Source organism: Cavia porcellus, unplaced genomic scaffold (genome assembly GCF_034190915.1).
Source record: "Cavia porcellus strain 051 isolate PalLab524CR breed Dunkin Hartley unplaced genomic scaffold, mCavPor4.1 scaffold_32, whole genome shotgun sequence".
NCBI lineage: Eukaryota > Metazoa > Chordata > Mammalia > Rodentia > Caviidae > Cavia > Cavia porcellus.
This window is the reverse complement of record NW_026947515.1, coordinates 23,435,420-23,455,177: the sequence shown is the minus strand read 5'-3', so window position 1 is coordinate 23,455,177 and position 19,758 is coordinate 23,435,420. Positions and strand designations below refer to the sequence as shown.

The window sequence follows — 19,758 nt, the reverse complement described above, 5'->3', positions numbered from 1 at the left end:
GGCAAATTATAAAGTTATTTCCTGGAAACTCCTATCCCAGAACAGTGAGCCCTCATAGCCGGTGTTCCAATGTAGCCAATGCCGATTCCGAATTTATTTTGATCCTGTGGACTGAATCCAGGGTCATTCTTCCTCTGATGGGGTCTTGCTGAGTTCTCCAAGTCGCTTTGAACTTTTGATTATCCTGCTAAGTCCTCCTGAGTACTTTGTATTAAGGCATGTGCCATGGTACCAAGCTTCAGATATTTTATTCATGCATTCATCACCTAAAAAAAAATGCTACATAATTTGAAAGATATAACCAGTGACATGGCACTGCAGCCTCCCAGTTGCCCTGTCTGAAGGATGACCTTTTCCAGTGTCTTGTGTGTCTCTCTCCAGGGTATCCTGTACTAGTGAGGACCACCAGAACTGTGATACCAAAAGATCTACCTTGCTGTCGAGAATGGTACCACTAAGCTCTTGGAATGTGACTGGTGTGACTTAGGAGCTGTGTTTTTTTTTTTTTTTTTTTTTTTTTGTCTTTTTCATTTTTATTGGTACCAGGGATCGAACTCAAGACTGCCTGCTTCAAGGCAAGTGCTTTTGCCGCTGAGCTAAATCCCCAGCCCCCTGGAGCTGTCTTTTAAATTTTACTTAATTTCTATTCCTTTATATTTCAACAGTGAAAGGCTGCCTAATGGCTCTTATACTCGGCCACACAACTCTACAGATAACCCACAATATGCAGCTCATACTAAACACTTTACCTTGTTTCTGGCCACTTACGAATGCCTCTATCTTGAAGGTAAATTGTTCCAGACTACCTTGTTTAAAAAAAAAGAAAAACTTCTAGAAAACATTGTCTTAAAGCCAGGGATGGGGTGGCTAAGGCAGGAGAAGCACTAGGACAAGACCAGCCTAAATTATATAGCATTACTTTTCCCAGCTGTCCACTCAAGCCTTCCAGAAGCAGAATACAGTGGTACTGGTTTATGAACTTCACTTGTTTAATGATCTGTGATGAATTTGGTTGCATTCCTGCTTGTGTAGGGAAGATGGCCACAGTAATGTTTGTCACTTGATGTGGAGTTTGTGAATGGAAGCTAGATTTTGCCAAAAATTTTGGTTGCAAATCAAACTTTTCAAACCGATGCATTCATGAAGTGAGATATTGCTGTCTTCCTTTGTAATTCACAAAGGCAATCTCTTATTCAGCCTGTAATGTCATGGGCCGTCATTTTTTAATAATTTGCCACATACTGTACCTAAGATGCCTCATAACCACCCTAGATTCCCTACAGTGTCACTTTTGTCAGCCTGGGTCTGAAGCTGTTTGGCATGGGTCCCCTTTTGACAATCAGGGGAAACAAGTGACCATGAATCATGGCCCGAAAACACACTCGCCACCATGGTCCCTGTCGTGGTGACAGTGGCCTTCGTTAGTATTAATCACAGTTCTCTCTGAATCTCCTTGAAAAATTAAGGTCTCTGGGGAAGGCCACCATGGACATAGAACATACAGGACTGGCCTTACCTTTGTCTGATGAGAGCAGCCAAAGTGCTTGGAAGTAGGGACAGTGGTGGTTTTTTCATTTTGATGTTGTTTGCCTTTTGAGATAGGTTGTCACTGGCTAGTTTAGGCCAGCCTTGCAGTTGTTATGTAGCCCAGGCTAGCCTGCCTCTCATGTGCTAAGATTTCAGGGGTGTGTCACCACACTTGGCCAGTGATAAAGTTTGCATGGTGAATCTCTGCCTTAGTTGTCCTTAAGCCATGTGGACCCCTGAGAGACTTTTGTTTTATGTCATTTTTGGCAGTACTGGGGCTTGAACCTGGGACCCTTGGAGTGAGTCATATCCCAGCCTCTTTTCATTTTATTTTTTGACAAGTTTTCACTAAGCTGAACTCAAATTCAGAATCCTGCTGCCTCAGGATCCAAGTGCTAGGATGCCAGATGTATACCACCATCCCCAGTGATCCAATCAGTGCCCTTAAACAGCCTTCCTCTTATAACTTCACGACCGGAAGTTTTTCAGTCTTAAATGGCCTGTGCAGAAAGGAGTTTCACTAACTTGTTTTGGCATTGAGTCCTTGTTGAAGGTCCGTGTGGACAGCAGTACAGGATTTGATGCTGGATAGATCTCAGCCCCCAGTGCTACAGGCTCTTCACAGAGTGGGGGCAAATAGCTAGCACCCTCTGCTGGCCTTTGGTCAATAAGCGTATGGTGACATGTGGAGTCCCATGTGTAGGTAGAAGCAGCAATCTTAATTCACACAGTCACTCATATTCCCGAGTCATGCCCAAGGGCAGGGCTTGGTCCTAGGAACTGGGGGACATGTAGTGGGCCATGTGGAGAGGAAGGAAATTGATCCTTGCCTTGTTAGGGCTCCTGACCTAGTAGAGAAGCGTGGTTGGGTTTCTTCAGCACTAGGCACCTGCTGCATTCTCAAGTGACCTCTCCGGGGGTGGGCCAGGCTGAACAAAGTCTAAGGCAGGACTCATCACACCTTGAGACAGAATTACTTCACCCAATTTCACCCCTGCTGGTGTCCATGGTGTCATGGAGCGTAGAAGGTCCTTTCTCAATTCCCAGCTTCGGGCTTGCCTTGTGGTTTGCTTTGGTCATGGAATGAAGTAGAAGCTAGAGTGTGCATTTGCAAGCTCAGACTTAAAAAGAGTCTCCAGTACTTCTGGCTTTGTAGGCAGCCAGGTGAGGGTGGGATTGCAGCAACTGGCCAGCTGTGTGCCTGCCAGGCTCGTCACTCCAGCAGCCTCTGGCACTGTTTCTCACCTTCTATGACAGGGTGCCAGGATGCTTTTGCAGTCAGTAGGTGGATTCTCAATTCTTGTACACTGAGATCTTTTACTCACCAAGTACTTACCTCCCCCTGTGTACTAAGCATCCTTTATTAATTCTGTGTTGGAGATACAGTGGAGGAACTCTTGCTTCATCTGCAAATTATCACTTGGAATCATACAGATTGGCATTGGATGGGGCAGGAAGAAGGTAGGTGTAAGTCTGGACAGAGCTGCTGGAGGGAACAAAGCAGCACACACATGACCCTTGGTGGGTCGGGAGGGCTGGGGCAGTCCACGAGTAAAAAGATAAGTGGCCCAACCTATATCTAAAATCAGTGCCCAAGATGGACCATCTGGGAAATGACTGATCTCACATATTCTTTTTTTTTTTTTTTTTTTTTTTTTTAATGTTACCTCTCTACACCTCTGTGCTAATTGGCCAATGGCTGGGATTTAAACAAAACAAAACCAACCAAACAAAAAACCAATGGGTATTTTCTACCAGCTTGTAAGGATGGAGAACTGCTACAAAGATGGCATACACATTCATACATGAGTTTCGAGACTTGGGCCAAAAGATAGGACTTCACCCGAGGCCAGCAGGCCCAGTAATCCAAATACTGTGGTGACCCCAGCATCCTAGGAGAGGAAGGTCTAGAAGGTAAGCAGGTGGACAGTCCTGCTGGCAAGAGGCCAGGTATACAGGGACTAGATTGGCTCATTCTTTTTTGTGTAAGTGGAGATTGAGCTAAGCCCTCTGTGATAGGTGCATACCAGCCTTCTTTTATTTTTGGTTATGAGACAGGGTCTTGCTGAGTCACTAATTTGCCCAGGTTGGGCTCAAACTTGTGATCCTCTTGCTTCCCCCTCCCAGAGTGCTGGGGTTACAGGGGTGTGCTCCCCTACACCACTGTGTAACTGCTTCTCCTAAAGCACAGGAGAGTGCATGAGAACAATAGCGATTTGACTGAGAATCCGCCCTGCTTGTGGAGAATGTGCTTTTGGTTGCAGAGGCTGACTGTGTTGGGTGATGAGGGTGAGAGGCCACCACGCTGCCTCTCCTGGAAGCATGACAGCCACAAAGGATCCAAGCTTTACCCCAACCGTTTTTTGCCTCTGCTCTTGTTCTGTGCATGCACATACTTAACTACTTGCAATTTAATTTCTCACCATATAGCTAAAAGTTATATAAAAAATATAAAATGTATATAAAACAGTAGGTAATTTATTATGGCAAACTATTTACAATCACTGCTGAAGCCAGAAGGGCTTAGTCATCTTTGATCTTCGACTCTGTGAGCCCTCCTTCTATGATGACTTCACACAGGTACCTGGAGAACAATACCAAGGCAGTGAAACTTTCCCTGCCCCCTCATTTTAGACAAGAACCTTAAGTCATCCCAAGGCATTTACAGGGTAGGGTTTGTGAAAATCTCATCCTCCTCAGAGGATTCATCATGTAGCTTGGCTTCCATTCTTCTCATTTGGGAGTGTTATGGTTTATGTTTGTGTCCCCCAGGCCTCATGAGTTTGCATTGTTCATTTGTGATGGTTCATTGTATAGTGCTTGGATTGATGGTGTCAGTGCTCCATCCACATGGGGTGGAGCCAGGATGTGATGTAATGGCAGGAAGAAAGTGTGTCTTTCTCTTTGCTGGTTCGAGTTTGCTGTAGGCGGCCGCCATGAACTGCAGCCCAGCCATGCTTGCCTGTCTTGGATCCAACTGAGTGTGGACTGAAACCTCCAAAAACTGTAAGAAATAAACTTTTCCTTTCCCAACTTGGGCATCAGGTATTTTGTCTCAGCCACGAGCATAAAGTAACTAAGACAGGGAGGTACTGATGGGTCTGTATATATCCCTGAGCAAAAGTAGGCTATAAAACCTAGTACCAGCCTTCTGTAAAACAGAAAGGGACTTAGGACCTCTGCTTTCCCCTGCCCCTTCCACCCCAGCATTGAGCACTTCTCCAGTTTACCTCTTTCATTTGTTCTGCTTTGCAGCTTCCATGCCAATGTGGAGAAAAGCCCCTTGTGGGAAAACATACGTGCAAGACAATTAGTGAGTGATTTGCATTGTCATGTCTCAGTCTGCATGCCCACTTCAGGTCTCTTTAGGACAAAACCTGTACCTTGCCCCATGCTCAAAATAGGCAAGTTCAAACTAGGCCTGGAGTTTTGCAAACAGTTCCACAATGCTGGACTTTCTGAGGCTCCATCTGTTACCAAGGGCCTCAGGAGGCCTCTGGGGGAGACCTCTGCACCTGGCCCAGCCTGGACGCACACTGTTATTTTGAGTAAAAGAACTGAGGAGGCTCACAAGGGAAGCGGAAGCATGAGAAGATGAGCTTCCGCCCCTCCAAGGAAGGATGGAGGGACTCCATCTTGCACCAGCTCCTGCCTAGCACCTGGGCTTCCTGTGCAGTCCCAAAAGGCCTCTCCACCACAGAAGTAGGCCTACCCTAACCTGCCACCTCTACCCTCAGTATGGGATGCCTGGTGACAGCAGGTCCCTCCCTACTTGTCCGGCCCATCTCAGCTTCTTTGGAGCCACATGAGACCTCAGGAATGAAGGGTTATTCTGCTCCAGGTGGGCTCTGCTCTGAGAGATCCAGGGATTTAAATAGCTGAGTTCTAGGTTTTCCTCCAGTGCTAGTAATGAGTTTCTCATTTAAAGGTCCTCTAACTGAGCATGGTGATGCATGCCTGTAATCCCATCACTGGGGAGGCGAGGCAGGGTGATGGTTGCAAGTTTGAGACCAGCCTGGGCTACAAAGTGAGCTCAAGTCTGAACTGCACAGTGAGACCCTATCTCAAAAAGACAAAAAGTAAATACATAAAAAATAAATAAATAAAAATCGGCAGACTCATATTTACCTTGAGGCCTTTTCAACGTCTGGTAAAGCTCTTCTATGACAACGCATCTGTTTTGGGGAAAAAAAGTGTTGAGAATCCACCTCTATCTCTCGATTTTCATTCACTCCTTTTATTAATTTTAGTCTGAGATATTCTGTGTGATGAGAACTTTCCTAGAGATGGAATTCTACCCTACTAGTCATAGTTCACTGACTTTGCGAAAGCACCTTAAGAGTCTTGCATGAAGCAGAAACATTTTTTTATCCAGTAATAGGGACTGAACTCATGACTTCTGCAATGAAATAGATAGGTAGGCAGGTAGGTAGATAGACAGATGGACAGACAGGACCTCTGCTTTCCCCTGGCTCTTCCACCCAGCACTGAGCCCACACAAGATTTTGTGTTTTTATTTTTTGGTGGTTTATTTTTTTGAGACAAGTCTTAGTAAACCAGTAAATTGCCCAGGCTGCACTTGAAATTTGAATCCTCCTGCCTCAGCTTCCCAGAGTGCTGGGATTGGTGCCATGTGGCACCTCTTCACCAGCCTTTTAGAGTGGTGTCTCAGTTAATGCACTGAATTCCTTCCATGATTTTGTTGCAACTGGATTGCGAGCATCCTACCCCATGTTGGCCCTGCTTCTGGGGCTCAGATTTTAGTGTCTGCTCTCACCAAAAGAGAACTCACTCCTTCCTTTTGGAGCAATCTTATCTCATCAGTCTCACAAGACCGACCCCAAATCAGAATGCCCCGACCTCACAAGAAATAGTTCTGACCCAGAGGCAGCACCTCGGTAGTCCAGGCTGACCCTGAGCTATGTAGCACGGGCTGCCCATGAACTTGTAGCAGTCCTCTTGCCTCAGTCTCCCAAATGCTGCGCTTACAGGTGTTTACCGCCACACCCAGCTTTTTTCCATGCTGACCTTTGTGTTTCACTCTTAGATGCCCCTCTTTCAAAAACCTGTGTAGCATATTTCTATTCTCGTGGTAGGAGAAATGGACATGAGTCTCTTAAGAGGGGACTGGCTCAGGAGAACTAGCGCATCCAGGAAAGACTGCATGAAGGAGGACGAGCTTGAGTTGGCTTTCAGCACATTCGTGAGACTTCCACAAGCAGGGTGAAGTACAAGGATTCTTTATAGACAGAGCACAGGCAAATATAGGAATGGGATGGTACGACTAAGGCATGGAGAGGGGCCGGGGCAGAAGGCTGCCACAACTGTGGGAAATGTAAATTAGGGATACTTTATTTAATTGGAAAAGGAGAGTAAAGTTTGTCAGACTATGAAATTACGCTTTAATAATCTATCAGATGAAAAGTAAAATAATAAACTATTACATAATGAGGCAAAAAGCAAACAGGGGCAAGCTCTGGAAGAGGCTGCTCTAAACAGGACCTGCTGTGGGAGACCTGACAGAAGCCTCAGCGGCAGGGCTATACCTGGACCTATTAGACAATGCCTCGCACACTGGAGACAGCAGCAGCTGTCAAAGCTAAAGAATGTGGAAGACAGACTTCTGTCTTGTGGCGCTGTCCCTTCTCCCTAGAGTGATGACAGCTGCTTGAGCATGGCGAGCATGAGATCAGTGAGGACATCAAACTGTCGACATGGTAGTTTGGGGTTGGGGAAATTTTCTTTCATGGCATCGTTTGCCCATCAAATTAACTTGTCCAGGTACCCAAGTGACCTGTTGTCTTGGTTTTAGCTCGTCAGAGATCTTTCGGGAGTGGAGTTCCTTTAAAAATCCCTGGAGAACACCAGGCATTCCAGAGGCTGAGGCAGGAGGGTCACTGTGAATTTGAGCCCAGCCTGGGTTACATAATGAGCTCAAGGTCAGCAAGGCACCATCTCAAAAGATAAACCAGTCCTCATACCTGAAAATCATATTAAAGTAAAAGAGAAAGACTATTTCAACCTGAGTTACTAACATGGAACGGCACTGGGGATTTAGCTCAGTGGTGCAGGTACTTGTCTGTAAGTGTGAGGTCCCAAGTTTGATCCCTGTTACAAAACAACAACAACAACAAAGAAACTAAACTAAACTACAGAGGAATGTCCAGGAGGAAAGGGCAACATGGCCTGGGTTTTCTGTTCATGGTTCTGAATCATACAAAGACAAGATGCATTCAGGAAACCTGAATCAATTTTTATCCTTACCTTGATTAGGCAGAAAATTACCATCAAAATCATCACTCCCATGAAAGATAATGGCAAGATCAGTTTGTAATAGTCACGTTGTGGAACTTTTGTAAGCTAAAAAAAAAAAGATAATTTTAGTTGGGTAACAAAGACATAACAAGGATGACAGCTGTCTATTTAAATCCAATTCTTCTGAGTAGCTTAGAGATTCTTAAAAGCACATCAAACGGGATGTGTTACAAATCTTATTATAGTGCACGTCCTTCTCTTGCTTTGTTTATCTTGTGTGTTAGGACATCTCCTTCTCTCATGGAGCAGGGTGGAGAGTGCCATCCTGGCCAAAGTTACGTGGCCAGGACAAAATACAGACCAGCAGGCCCTGCTTGTGCACCTCATGGTGGCCCCTCAGCTCGGTAGACCTCCTCACCTCTCTTGACTTCTGGTCCTTGTGGTCGCTCTCTGCTGTGTTCTCAGTGGTGTCCTTCTCACTCTTCTGATCCTCTGCATCCCACAGGGCCTTGGCCACATGGACTTTTTGCTCTTCACTGAGTAGCTTCATCAGGAGGCCCGTCCTAGAGATGAGCTTGGCACAGGCCAGCTGCATGTGGGCCTCAGAGCAGACCATTTTTACGATCCTGCTGACCTGAGAAATCAGCCTTCTGATGTTATTGTTGGGGATGAGGAGTCCCAGCTGCTGGTCTCGGTAAGTTTCAAACTGATCACCTGACAGCAGTGTGGAGGTGAAATCCCTGGGGAGTGAGTCAGTCCCCGTGTTGGGTTGTTGCCATCGTGCCTCCCTGGCCTGCCTCACAGCTGGTGTGAGGTCGGGTGTAGTCGCAGCAGTCTCTTTGGCCAAAGGATCCTTCTGAGTTTTTTCAGATACAGATCTTTCTGGCACACTAACATACCCTCCAAAATCCACTCCTTGAAAATCTTCATCTGTAGCAGGGTTTTCTACAGAGGTGCTTTCTACTGAAGGCTCTAAAGGCACATATAATTCTGACACAGGATTCTCCCGAATACTCGGGTCTCTTGAAGGTGAGAGCACCTGTTGTGAAGGGGAGCTGGTGTGACTCTTCACTGCTGGGAATGGAGGCCTCTTTGTAAGCAGTAGTGTACTGCGTGTGCTTTCCTTTCTCAGGTTTTCACTCAGCTTGGTCTCCTGTGTTCTGTGGGCCACACGTGAGTGAATTTTGTGAAAACGGTGAACTTTTCCAGAATGCATGATTGGCTTATTCCCCCCCATGGTTTTAACTATAGAGTTTGCATGCTCTAAAATAAAAACACCATTTTCTGAAGAAGACACAGCTTTTCTTGTGTTCTCCGCAAGTTCTCTCTTTACTCTCTGAAGTGTTTTCCTTCCATGCCCAACTGCTGCCAGGCTGTTTTCTGGTGCTTCAGCATTTTCCGATTTTTTTTGAAAGATTTGGCCTCTGAATTTGGGACGAAAATGGCTAGGCTGTAGCAGCATAGGAATTTTCTCTTCCTTTTTTACCTCATTGTTTTTTTCCTGGTTACCTTCCTCCAGCAATTTTTGAAGAAGATACAGCTTCTTCATCTTATTTGTGAAACGTAAATTGTTGCGTGCAGGTTGAAAAGAGTTTTTCCTGTTGTGGTTCAAGTCACCTAAGGGATTAGCGCCCTCTTGGACTTTTGAAAAATGCAGCTGAATGAATGGTAATAATGTTGCCTCTATGCCTTCTAGATTTTTCTTGGAGAAATAAGGCAGTATGTAGTTTAGTGCACTGATGATGTCACTTTCATCATTCATATCGAGCTGCTCTTTTGTAAAGCCCACTGGGTTGGTCACACTTTCCTCTGAAGATGACATTTCAGATTCAATATTCAGCTGGGTGCTGGTGCTCCCCTTCCGGGCTTGTAACACTTTCATGAAGGATTCTTGGGAGAATGTGGATGTGTCTCCCACTGTCAGAAAAGAAGACATTGCTCTCAGTTAGGGCAGAATGATAGACACCCAGCTTTTTACTGGCCCACAGCTGTACACACCAGTCAAAGAAGGGAGAGGTCAGTAACTATTTCAGTGCCATGTGGACAAGACAAAAAGAAATCCAAACTTAAACTTAAAAAACCCAACAGAAAGAGAAAATGACCTCTCTTGCTAATGAGACTACCTTTTGAGAACATTCCATAGTGTGTAATACAGTAACTTAACTTAGCTAAATGATTGGTACTCACTAAAAGGCCACATCCTGACAAGTACTTGCCCACTCAGCAGGCTTCTCTGCAGACCTTCTATGCATACCCACGCAGGACCCAAAACACCATAATGTCACAGTGTAGCAGCAGAGGCAGCACAGGTCTTCCTCACCCCACCTGGTCAGTTGCTACCTCACTATGCTCGGATGACCATGATGAAGGACAGTCCTCTTAGGACAAAACGGCAGACATGCAAAATCCCCACTCCTTCTGCCTACAGGTCTTTTCTGGATACGTCTGCTCCACCTGTGTGCCCAGTGCCTTCACTTGGTCCGTGCTTCCATGTGTCCTAGCACCGTGATGGCAAACATCCAGACAAACAGTGCCAAACCGCACCCTAACCCACTTACTCATGGCAAAGTGCCAACCCTGCAATGAAACCTGAATACTGGGGTTTTAGGTGGGAAAAATCAACTCCTTATGAACGTCTTTTGTCTTAAGAGAAAAATACAACCATGCATGTGTGGTAGGTTCACTGCCACTGTCCAGTCCCATAACAAAAGGTTCTTCTACACAGAGCCAAACACTGTACTGCTCGAGTCTTCCTTATATCAGAGCAGGGATCCAGAGTGTAGGATAAGAGATTTTTAATTTGCCTGGTTGTATGCCTGCCTCTGTGGAATAGTGAACAGCAAATCTACAAAATAACAGCAGTTTCTGTATATACATGACTTAAGGTGGTAATGTATAAGAGAAACTGCCCCTTCTATCAGATCAGATGCTTTCCCTACTTTTATTTCTGTCCTAATATTTCTAAGCATCCAAAGCTCCTGACAATACTGTCATACGAAAGTCAAGGGCTCAATGTGTAACTGATTTGTCTTCTGGAAGAATTAATTGACTGGTGGTGGTGAGGACCAGAGGAGGAGGGGGTAAGGATCATGACCATAGAGGAAAATGGGTTCTGCAGAACCCAGAATTGCGGACAGAGGGCTGGGCATGAGGCTCTAGCACTTGACACCTCTGATCTTAATCTGTAAATGGAGGCAAGAAATTCTTGTTTTTCTCACCTCTGAGGGTAGAATGAATACTGTAATTGGTAAAAATTTGTTTTGGAAACCAAGCAAAGTTCTTTTGCATAAGAAACGTAGTGCCACTATTTATTATTTGTCCCTGTATTCAAGCTCTCTGGATGTGAAAGCACTCACATGTGGCAAGCATGAAGTGAGAGCTAATAAACCCGACATACGGAAAAATCCTTAAATGCACCTGAGTCATCTTAGACTCATGATAAGCTCAGGTTTGGACAGTCTGGGCATGGAACAACCCTGCATTCCCTTAGAAGAGACAAGCAATTGTAGTTAGGCAATCAGAAACTCAGGCTCCAATACAATAGTACGGCTTGACAGTTTCGAAAAGATGATAAAACGGATGTACACCTGCCTAAGGTTGAAGGAATAGAGACCTAATATATAAAAAACCAGCTTACAAGCTGCACTGCACATTATAAGTGCACATAACTGCACATTATAAGTGCAAACCAATTGTATCATTAGTTTACAGCCTTTGTATCACTATTTAGAAATTAAAAAGCAAATAAAAGAAACATGAAAACATCATTAGGCAATTGAGACTCACGACACTGCATGGCATTGGTCAGACAGGTGCTATCACAGTGCAGCTTGACTGTCTTGTCGACAACTTCAATATCATTTTTAAACTGGCAGAGGCAGCAGACCATATTGCTCGGTAAGATCCTGCAGACAGGACACAGAGTTCTGAGTTAATGGAAAGCTGCTCCTTGAATGGTAAAGAGGCAGGACGAGGCTCCACAGTGTGGAGCAGGAAGGAGTGCTGGAGGCAGCCCTTGCGGCTGGGTAGGAAGCCAACAGCCACTGCAGCTTTTGGATATTGTGAGTAAATAGGAGGGAGAGAGGGGTCCCCACAGAAGGAAGCTCAGCAGTGCGTGTGGTGGGCCTCACATGAAGGTCCTGGAGATTAGTGCTGAGTGACAGGAATGTGTCCTTTCATTCAGAAGCATCTCCTTTCAACTTGTAAGTCTCACTGTGGGTTGGGAGTGCACAGGAAGTACATCGGCTTCTAAAAAGCGGGAATCCGGGCTGGGGGTTTAGCTCAGCGGCATAAGCGCCTGCCTTGCAAGCAGGCAGTCATGACTTTGATCCCTGGTACCGATAAAAATGAAAAAGCAAAAAAAAAAAAAAGTGGGAATCAGCTTCCAATGTGTGAGGTCCCTTTCACAACTTGGGTTCCGAGTGGTAAATGTGAGACATTTGGCAAAAAAGTCAGTTTATCCCTACCTATATTGTGCGGTTAATAACACAGATCAAACTTGGTAAATCTAGACAACTGGAGCATTCAAAAGGTCAAGGAGGACTCGGTGGGGGTGAAGTGGCTCAGAGGGAGAGAGCTGGCCTAGTGTGCTCAAGTCCTGGGTTTGATCCATAGTATCTCAAAATACAGAAGGGAGAGGAGGATGAGGGAGCAATGACTACGTGATGAAAGCAGCCATGAATTACTAGTGGCTCTGGAAAGGATGGTGTCTAGCTAATGTGGGTGGGAAGGGAAGCAGGTGCTGCAGGAAGTTGAGGAAGACGAGCCTGGAGCAGAAACCAAGGGGTTTGGCAGTGTGGGAAGTCAGTTGAGGAGGTGACCTGACAGAAACAATGAGCGCAGACTGCTAAATGAAAGGTGTCTTGCAAACCCTCAACTACTTCACTACTAAGTGAGCTTCTATTTAGCTTGCTATATTGGAGGAGGATGGCACAATTCAAGTTGCAGTCAGTGGTATAAAAACCATCAAAACAGGGCACTACATACAGTAGTACAGTAATATACTTCACACTCTGCATGAAAATTAACTCACAATAGATCATAAACCTACCTGTAATCCTAACACTCAGAAGCTGAGGCAGGAGGATCACCAATTGGAGCCCAGCCCAGGTAGATCAGCAACTTAGTGAGACCCTGTCTCAAAACTACCAATAAAAAATGCTAGTGCAAGCACCAGGGTTTAATCCCCAGCACCTCTGAAAATAATCACGGACCTAAGTATGACTAGAGTTACACAGCGCAATTCTGGAAGAAAGCAAGTGAGAAAATCTCGTAGCCATGGGTTAAACAATGGGCACATAAAACAAAGATTTCTTAGGTAAGACAAGAAAAGGCCTGAAAGAACAAAAGCTTGCTAAATTCTATTTCATCAAAATTTTTAAAGTTAAGATTTCTGTTCTACTCTAGTGCTCTGGGAAACTGAGGTAGGATGTTTGTAAATTTGGCCCAGTCTGGGCAACATAAATCCATGGTGAGACCTTGCTTCAAAATAACAAAATGAAAAATGTGGAAGGGGAGGTCATAGCTCAGTAAGAAAGGCCAAGTACTTAAAAAATAATATCTGCACTCATAAAGATAATCATCATTAGCTTAGCTAGTAAAGAAATGCACACTTAAGCTACAATGAGATAGATCCACATACATGGTGTTAAAAAGGCTTACCTTTTTTATAGACTGAAATGCAGGGATCAGGTAAAGATGATGTGGTAACTCTTTTCTTTGTTTTTGATTGGGGTACTAGCGATTACACTGAGGGCATTCACACTGGGCTGTCTCCAGCCTCTCTTTTTGTCCAGCTTTTACATGTATTTATGCATTTTCATTTTGAGACAGGGTCACACTGTCAGTAAGATACACAGGCTGACTTTGAACTTGCCATCCTCCTGCCTCAGTCTCCCTGGGTGCTAGGATTACAGGCCTGGGCCGCCACGCCTAGCTGCCATTTGAACTCCCATAGACTGCACGTGGGATGTATGAATGATTATCCTAAGTGGATAATAGCCAAACACAAATGGCTGCACACTGCATGATTTCATTTATAAGACCTTCCAGAAAATGTAAACGTACAGGGCAGAAATAAAGACTGGCAGATTCTGGGAGCCGTGATAGATAGAGTGAACCAGCTGTGAAGGACATGAGCTGCCTTCTGAAGGTGACCCAGATGTTTTACAGCAGGGGTGTGGTGGTGGCTACATAACCACACAAACTCCTCAAACATGTGAGTTTTGTGACATGGAAATCACACGTCCATAAGCCTGACTTAATAGTAAAACAAACCTAGCAACAACAATGAACCCAAGAGAAACAGATCTGAGAAAAAAACTAACTTACAGTCTTTCCAATTCAAGAGACTTCGTGAGGATGTTCTCCAGTACTGTGAGTGACACATGCGTCTGTCCCAAGTCCCTGAAGAAGAAAGCCAGACAGAAATGAGGAAGCCCAATGCCAAAAGTCTGTGCTTCAACAGGTATTTGAAGGATATCTTATTATTGCACTTTTGCCTCCCAGTGAAACAAGCCAGCACATAACTTTACATGAACTATAATCCCAGAGAAGTCTTCATGCAAAAATTCAAATTTAATGTTTTCATCATCAAATGAATGACCTTGGCATTGCATAGTAGATGCTGCATCTGTGTTTCAGTCACCATCATACTTCACATTTTTATATTGCATTCACATCTCTCACTGTGTTGTTCTTTTTAGTAACAAGGCCACTATGTTTCCTGGGGTAATGGTGTTCCTGCATCCACTGATGTGATCCGTGTCTACCGTGTTCCTCAGTGGTGCTCCCGATCCCTGCTGACTCTCTTGCCCATTATACATCTTAATCCTTCTCTTTGTGAATAACCTGATTAAAATTAAACTTATGACCTGTAGGATCAAAGTACAATACTGTACCATTCTTGGAAGGAAGCAAGAAGAGCCAAAGTCATATTATGACTTAAAGGTTATGGCAATACTTACAGATAATTTAATGCTTGTAATGTAAAAAGTGATGGATCTTCGATAGTTGTCAGAGGATTATTATTGAGAATTCTGAAAAATGCAATGGGATAAAAGTTATCTGTATTTTCAATATGCATGAAATTACATAAAAAGTTGATATTCTTTTTTTGGTATGGAGCTGATTCATAGGTTAAAAAACCATTTTCTTTGATTACCTATGAATAAACCTTAAAATGCATAAAGCAGTGTTCCCTTTGGGGATTCTGTATGTCTGTAAAAGATCCTGTGGAAAAGAGAAAGTGAAAAAAATGTAGGAAAAAAGTGGATAGAAAACCAAAAAAAAAAAAAAAAAAAAAAAAAAAGAGGCTAAAAACAAAATCCCTAAAAGTGACTGCTTCATAAGGAAGCCTTTATTATAAGCCAACCAAACCTAACATTCCTGTGTAGGACATTTCCCAACAACAATGTAAAAACAAGAAGAAACACAGTCTTCTTAAGGGCACATTGAAAAGACCTGTGAGTGCCACATGCATGTGTCTCAAGACCCTTGGGACCTTTTACTATTAAGCCAGGTCTATTGAGATAGACTAGGTCAAGTGTCCATCCATTCTTTGTTTCTTTTGAGGCAGGGTCTCTCTGCAATACCAATCAGCTCCAGGCTTGCTATGTACCCCAGCATGTGCTTGAAGTTGCAGTCCTCATTGCTGAACCTACCATGCTGGGATTACAAGCATGTGTCATCACACCTACTTCGAGTCTCAATACACTTAAAAGGACTAGTACACAAAATATGTTCTCTAAAGAAGGTGGGATGAAATCACAGATCAATGACAGGAAGAAGTTTGGTAAATTCCTAAATATAGAAATTAAGCATATATAAGCAACTAACAGGTCAAGAAGAAATAACAGACATGAGGAAATACCTCAACATCACTGTGAAAGAAGACACCCAGCACCAACACTTTAGGAAAGGTATACACACACATGCAAATATTAAAAATTCTCATCAGTAATATAAAGCTCTGAGTAAACAAGGAAAAAAATCCAAGAAACTTAAAAAAAAGATAGCAGAAAGAAACAGTAAAGAGTAGAACAGAAAAAGGTGATACAGGGAATTGAAAAACAATAGAGAAAATCAACACTGCCAAAAATTAGTTTTTAACAAAGATCCTGTGGAGACAGCTTAGCAGCTTATGAGCCCAGTGCCTGCCTGGCAAGCATGAGGCCCTAAATTGTATTCTAGATACCAAAACAACTCAGTGGTAAAAGATCAACAGTGCCGGGCTTGGTGGTATAATCCCAGCACTTGGGAGGCTGAGGCAGAAAGACAGCTGTGAGTTCAAGGCCAGCATTAACTATATAGCAAGACTCTGTTTTGGGGGCAAACATCATTAACAAAGGAGGGGACATGGCTGGGTGTGGTGACACATGTCTACAATCCCAGCACTTGGGACCTTGGGGCAAGAGGATCACAGCAACTTCAAGATCAGTCTGAACTAATAAACTGTGTCTCAAACAAGGGTGGAATTATTACTGATATGGAATGGATTATTACTAGAATGGAATGGATTATAAGGGAAAACCAAAAAATTATTTGCCAATAACTTAGATAACCTAGATGATAGATATGGTTCTAGAAACTGAAGAAACAACAAAACCTTGAACAGACCTATTTAAATAGAATGATTGAGTTATTGACCAAAACTTCTCACAAAAGAAGAGCCTTTTGTTTTCTCTTTGGTGGGATGAAGAGAATCTCATGATCAGATGGCTTCACTGGTGAAATCTGCCAACTGATTAAAGAAGCAATACCAGGGCTGGAGATTTAGCTCAGCAGCATAAGCACCTGCCTTGCAAGCAGGCAGTCGTGAGTTCGATCCCTGGTACCCATAAAAAGGAAAAAGACAAAAAATAAAATAAAATAAAAATAAGCAATATCACTAAACCTTCAAAACATTTTCTAACATGTAAAAGAAGACAGAATCATTCCTACTTCATTCTAGGAGTCAGTATTGCCCCCCTATACAAAAAAGATATAAATCAAGAAAATTATGAATATATATACGTATATATGAATATATATTTTGGTACCAGTGATCAAGCTCACAACCTCGCACTTGTCAGGCAGGTGCTGTGCTGCTGAGCTATGTCCTCAATCCTGAAGCAGTATTTCTTATGAGAATAGATATAAAATTCCTCACAAACCACATTAAACAGAGCATACAGATAACACTATGCATCATGACCAAGTCCAGGAATGCAAGTTTGGCTCAACATAAACATCAGTCTAAAACAATATTAATAGACTGAAAGAAACGTGTTCATCTATGTTAATGCAGTAGGAGCATTTAAAAATTAACTCCTTTTCACTATAAAAACATCCACAAACTAGGAATAGAATCACCTCTGGGGCTGAGGCATAAGTACCTGCCTGGCAAGGGCCAGCTCATGAGTTCGATCACCGGTCCCAAAAATAAATCACTTCAGCCTAGTAAAGGGCACAAAAATAAAAAGGAAAAACACCACCATGGCTAACATCAAAGCAAAGATCTCTTCTTGTATCTATTAAAATCTATATGGAGGTTTCAGCCAGGGCAGCCAGGGAAAACAAAACTGTACACTTGCATATACATATAGAAAACTGTAGCATAACCAGGCATGTGGCTACAGGCCTGCAACCAGCACTTTGAGAGGCAGGAGGATTCCTGCCTAGACATTTAGTGAATTTAGTAGATCCTATCTGAAAATAAAAATAAAGCAAGGGACAAGAATGTAGCTCAGTCCCTGGTACAAGTGTGAAAGTATAAGCCAGTCATTGTGGCAGTACATGCCTGGAATCCCAGGACCCAGGAGGCTGAGGCAGGAGGATCACTCTGAGTTGGAGGTCAGCCTGGCCTGCATAGTACCTTCAAGGCCGGTCTGAACTACGTAGTGAAATCTCTTAATCAAACAAATAAACAAATCAAAAGAGAAGAGAAAACCATAATGAATGCATACATGGAAGGAAACTAGGACTAGTAACATTAAAGGTTGTAGAACGCAAGATCCTTATGCAAAAATTGGCTGTCTTTTTCCATTGCAGTGTAACTCAATGCAGCATACTTTCCTAGCACATACAAGGCTCTGGGCTCCACTGCCAGGGTCAGAAAGAAAATTAAGAATGATATTCAGTAAACTATTCCAGGGCCTGGGGTTTAGCTCAGTGGCATAAGCGCCTACCTTGAAAGCAGGCAGTCTTGAGTTCGATCCCCGGTACACATAAAAAGGAAAAAGACAAAACAAAAAACAAAAACAAAAACAAAAAAAAAAGAAGAAAAGAAAACTATTCCATGTGTTGAAAAAAAAAAGAAAAGAAAATTATTCCATGTGTTGACAAGAATAAAACATTTAGGACTAAATGTAACCAAAGAAGTACAAAACATATGTTGAAAACTATAAACCACTGTTAAAAGAAATTAAAGATCTAAATGAATAGAAGACATTTGTCATCATGGATCAGAAGACATCATTACTATTAAGAGGGCACAGGTGCCGACGATGTAGCCCAGTGGCACAGCACCTGTCTGGCAAGGACTAGGCCCTGAGTTTGATTCCTGGTACAAAAAAACAAAAAAAGATGTCACTATACTTCAAGCTGAGCTATGATTTCAGCACAGTTCCTATCAAAATCCCAGCTACCTGGGCTGGGGCTGGGCTCAGTGGTATAGCACTCACCTACCAAGCACGAGGCCCAGTACTGCTAAACAAAATGAAACAAAACATCAAATTCCAGTTGGAGGGCTGGGGATTCAGGCCCGTGACACAAACGCCTGCCTTGCAAGGGCACAGTCATCAGTTTGTTTGCCGGTACCAAAAAAAAAAAAAACTTCCAGCTGGATTCTTTCCAAAACCTGGCAAGCCATTTTGTAAAATTCACATACCAAGTCAGGAGATTCAGAATCACCAAAACCATCTTGAAAAAGAACAGACTAGGACTCAGTTTCCACTTTCAAAACCCAGTGGAGATCTACAGCAAACCGAAGTGTGGTATTAGACTAAGACTAGCCTGTAAATCAATGGAATCGTGCTGACAGTCCAGGAATAAACCTTCACCGTTACTGTTAACTGCCTGTTGACAGGTGTGAAAACAATAGAACAGTCTTGCAGAATGTTGCTAGGAGTACTGGATATCCACATGCAGAAGAATGATGTTGGGCCCCTCTACACAGCAGTATTAGAAAACTGACTCAAAGCATAGCAGATACCTAGTACAAGGTCTTAAACTATAAAACCCTTAGAAGAAAACAGGAGCAAATGCTTATGCTCTTGTTTCTATATATGATAACCAAAGGAAAAGTATATAAAGCAGATTTTACCAAAACTAAAAACCTTTGTGCTCCAGCTGGGCATAATGAGGCATCCCTATAATTTTAGCACTCAGGAGACAGAGTGAAGATGATGAGTTCAAGGTCAGCCTGGGGTGCACAATGAACTGGAAGGCAGCCTGAGCTGCATGGCAAGATTCTGTCTCACAAAACCAAAGCCAGCTTGGTGTGGCAGCACACCAAGGAAATGGGGAGTGCTCACTCACTGGTACAGGGTTGCTTTGTAGGGTGATGAGGGTGTTGTGGAATGAGATAATGGAGATTATTGTGGAATCTCATGAATACACTAAACACCACTGAACTGTTCTCTATAAAGCTGTGCTTTTATTTTGAAAAGAGCCGTGTTGTAATATATGGAGGACCAAGTGCTGAGAGCACAGTCCTGTTGGCAGAGGGCAGAAAGAGGAGTGACTTTCAGACTCTTCCTTGACAAGGGCAGAGGGAGTCAATGGTGGGACTGGGAGCCACGCGGCTCGTTCTCGCCAGGTGAGCTTCCCCATTTAGTGCATTCTTCCAGATGCAGTTTATCTTGCTTCATTTGTAACGTTAGACAATATTCAATGAGATGATGTCATGAAGTGAAAGAACATGAATGTCACATGACTAATAAGCACAGTGGCTCAAAGTATAGCTTTCAACAGGCCACTCACTGCTGGGCTCTGTGA

At 43.4% G+C, this 19,758-nt stretch overlaps 1 protein-coding gene and 1 long non-coding RNA gene across 5 annotated transcripts in view; one reads left to right on the top strand and one right to left on the bottom strand.

Moving 5' to 3' along the window:
• The window catches only part of LOC106028923 (uncharacterized), a 30,852-nt gene extending 15,878 nt beyond the window's left edge, over positions 1 to 14,974 (top strand). For all 4 annotated transcript variants that reach the window (XR_010045267.1, XR_010045266.1, XR_010045264.1 and 1 more), the window contains one exon: positions 14,130 to 14,974. This is a non-coding gene — a long non-coding RNA (uncharacterized LOC106028923). The remainder of the gene's footprint in view (positions 1 to 14,129) is intronic.
• Positions 4,203 to 9,793, bottom strand: LOC134474410 (leucine-rich repeat-containing protein 37A3-like). The gene is made up of 4 exons (XM_063242355.1): positions 8,201 to 9,793; positions 7,792 to 7,887; positions 5,656 to 5,702; positions 4,203 to 4,809 (listed from the first exon to the last, which is right to left on the bottom strand). The coding sequence occupies exons 1-4, from the start codon at positions 9,716 to 9,718 to the stop codon at positions 4,698 to 4,700; spliced, it is 1,773 nt and encodes a 590-aa protein (XP_063098425.1). The 5' UTR covers positions 9,719 to 9,793; the 3' UTR covers positions 4,203 to 4,697.
• Positions 14,975 to 19,758: the final 4,784 nt, after the last annotated feature.